This window comes from Bidens hawaiensis, unplaced genomic scaffold, assembly GCF_021521415.1.
Source record: "Bidens hawaiensis isolate Kalapana, Puna unplaced genomic scaffold, B.hawaiensis_p1.1 tig00008407_1, whole genome shotgun sequence".
Taxonomy (NCBI): Eukaryota; Viridiplantae; Streptophyta; class Magnoliopsida; order Asterales; family Asteraceae; genus Bidens; species Bidens hawaiensis.
This window is the reverse complement of record NW_027491597.1, coordinates 582,500-585,697: the sequence shown is the minus strand read 5'-3', so window position 1 is coordinate 585,697 and position 3,198 is coordinate 582,500. Positions and strand designations below refer to the sequence as shown.

Here is a 3,198-nt window from a genome sequence, read left to right as displayed (position 1 = left end):
AAGGTTCAACACTTAAAAGACGTTAACGTTGTTTCTTTCCACATACAAGTTAAATTATATATGGGCCTGATTTTGTTATTCACACGGAGGAATAGTGCATTGGCTGTTTGACGGGGCATTCATGCCATTAAAACACCGATATATATGTAAATAACCGTACAATCGAACACGATACAGATTAAATGTTTTTGACAATTTAAAATATTGATTTTAATTACAAAAAACATGTAAATACCTTCAAAATAAGTTTATGTCATTAAATTTAAAGACACACACAATGTGAGGTAAGTTCATGTAAGACTTACACTTGTCTGTGATGATGTGATAAATGACACCTTAATTTGAAATTTATTTATAAAATTTGATTTTAATAATTCAAACTATAATATATATACGGACCGATAATAATATTAAGACAATTGATCATTACCATTTAATAAATGCAAATTAAGATCACTTACCTAAAAAAAACACTACCTATATATACATTTACAAATACAAAATTTAGTCAATGTTTTACAAAAATCTTTCTCTAAAAAAATAAAAAATAAAATTGGTTTTAAAAATGAAAGTTTTTTTGTCAATGGCATTATTTTCATCTTCTATTCTACTATTATTCTAAGAAATATTAATGGACAAGAAAACACATAAATTAAAACCTTACTCAAGTGGATTGTGTCCATTTGTGTGGAATATACAAAATAATTGTGGAAAATAAATAATTATAATATTTAAGTTGTGATTTTACACGACTTGTATTCTTTAAAATATCCTAACCGGGCCACTCAAGCTCGACAGTCGACACTATATATATGGTTAGCTCCCAAAGCCCAAAACACAAATTCCATCAACGAACTTAACGTTATGGCATTCAATCTCCTTCTACTCGGTGGTTTACTCATTAACATTTTCCTTCTTACTGGTAATATATTAATTTCTATATATATATATATGCATATATATGTTTGCTTTACTATATGTGTATGTTCGTAACTAATTAAATACGATAATTAGAAGACGTATATTAAGGGGTCCAGTGAGTTTTCTGGTAAGGATTTTTAATATGGTTACAGAAATATATACGGGTATATATTTCTGTACATACCTACATATATTAATATCCATTTTGCAAAATACAAATGTACAAATATATAAGACTTGGTATTTGGTTTTGTGTACGGATTTATGACATCTAAATACACCATTGATAAAAGATACGTTTTTAGGATGTAATTAGTTTTCATGCATACCCCTATAAGGTAAATTTCCCAAACACTAATATATAAGTGGTGTCATGAGCGTATACAGCTTTAGGAGAACGTGTTTAGTCGAATTCGTACAATATTTTATATTTATGTATTTTGACAATGCACCCGTCGAAAACCCAAATTTATGCTGTTAATGATTTTGATCTTGATGCAAAACAGATGCACAATCAGTAGGTGTGTGCTATGGACAAGTTGGTGACAATTTACCCTCCCCACAAGATGTGGTAAACCTTTACCGAGCCAACGGCATAACCAGGATGCGAATCTATGCTCCAAATGAAGCCACTCTTCGAGCCCTTAGGGGAACCAATATCCAACTCATCGTTGACGTACCTAACGTTGATCTTCAAGCCCTCAACAATCCAAATGCCGCAACCAATTGGGTTAGACAGAACATCACAAGCTACCCTGATGTAAGTTTCCGATACATTGCTGTGGGAAACGAAGTCGATCCTAATCACGAGACGAATAAACAGTTCATCAAGTTCGTACTTCCAGCAATGATAAATGTCCAAAATGCCCTTAATGCGGCAGGTTATAACCGAATCAAGGTATCGACCGCAACCTACACAGGCCTATTAAAAGACTCCTATCCACCTAGTATTGGTGCATTTCATGCCAATGTGCAAGATTATATAGGACCAATAATCACATTCCTAAATCAAAATGGTTCACCAATGCTTGCTAACATCTACCCTTACTTTGCTCATATTGGTCCACCCGCGTTGCCTGATCTCCCATTCGCATTATTTACCCGAACAACACCCGCTTATACTGATCAAAATCGACCGTACTCTAACCTTTTTGATGCCATGTATGATGCTCATTATGCGGCTCAATTACGTCTTGGTGGAGGCAATATTGAGATAGTTGTGTCGGAGAGTGGATGGCCGTCAGCAGCAGGACCTTTTGCGTCAATTGAAAACGCTGGAACTTATTATAGAAATTTGATTTCACATGTGAAGAGTACGAATGGGACGCCCGCAAGGCGTGGAAGATCCATAGAGACGTATTTGTTTGCAATGTTTGATGAGAACAAGAAACCAAATGCCGAGAGTGAGCAGCATTTTGGGGTTTTCTCTCCTCGTCAACAATCCAAGTATCAACTAAGGTTTTGATTACAAAAATTAATTTCTATGTACGTTTAAATTTAAGTTTGATGTTATTTTGAATTTGAATAAAAGTGCCACTATATGCACTGGGTCAGTTTGTTATGAGTCCGGTTCTTATCTTAAGAACCTTTGTATGCCTATAAGAGAGTTTGTTTAATTTCATTCAATGTATGCAATTTTCATCTATTAATCAATCTATAAGCTTCAATTATTTATGTGTTTACTTCCTTATATATAATCCATCTGATACGTCACGTGTTTTGTTTTGTCATAGTACTACTTCATAAATGGGCAAATGCTACCAAAATGTGCAACCAACAAAAACGGTCACAAAGTTAATTAATTAGCCATTGTATTTATGACCAAAATTAAAATGATCACAATTATTGGGGGCCTTTATATTTATGGGTCCTGAAGGCCTAGCTTTAGGCCCGGTTCTTGGGCTGTGCAATCCATGCAAAAACCAAGGACCAAAAGATCAAAGGGCCCAAAGATTCTTAACTTCTATATATATCACTATACTAGAAGAGTGCCCGCGCGATGCAGCGGGAAACTGGAAACACATACTTTGATAATCATGTAACAAATTTTTAGGTGTTCAATATTTCGTTTGAAACTGTGAGACCGTTCACCAGTTTGGTTTCACGGTTGAAACCGGAGCTGACCGTACATATTGAAATATTAATTATTTACTTATTTAAGTATTAGATATAATATATATTAGACATAGTTAAAATATTGTTAACCAAAGTTTTATTTAATACGAGCAAACTCGTCTACTACAACTTTAATTTAGCCAAATTTACAGTGGTTTTTTT

General features: G+C 33.7%; 1 protein-coding gene across 1 annotated transcript; it reads left to right on the top strand.

The window, feature by feature from the left end:
• The first annotated feature begins 677 nt into the window (after positions 1-677).
• Positions 678-2,716, top strand: LOC143637736 (glucan endo-1,3-beta-glucosidase-like). The gene is made up of 2 exons (XM_077105054.1): positions 678-922; positions 1,428-2,716. The coding sequence occupies exons 1-2, from the start codon at positions 865-867 to the stop codon at positions 2,384-2,386; spliced, it is 1,017 nt and encodes a 338-aa protein (XP_076961169.1). The 5' UTR covers positions 678-864; the 3' UTR covers positions 2,387-2,716.
• The last annotated feature ends 482 nt before the right edge of the window (positions 2,717-3,198 follow it).

Coding starts and splice junctions, on each gene's coding strand:
- LOC143637736 (XM_077105054.1), top strand. CDS start 865: ATGGCATTCAATCTCCTTCTACTCGGTGGTTTACTCATTAACATTTTC. Junction 923..1,427: donor TAACATTTTCCTTCTTACTG/GTAATATATTAA, acceptor GATGCAAAACAG/ATGCACAATCAGTAGGTGTG.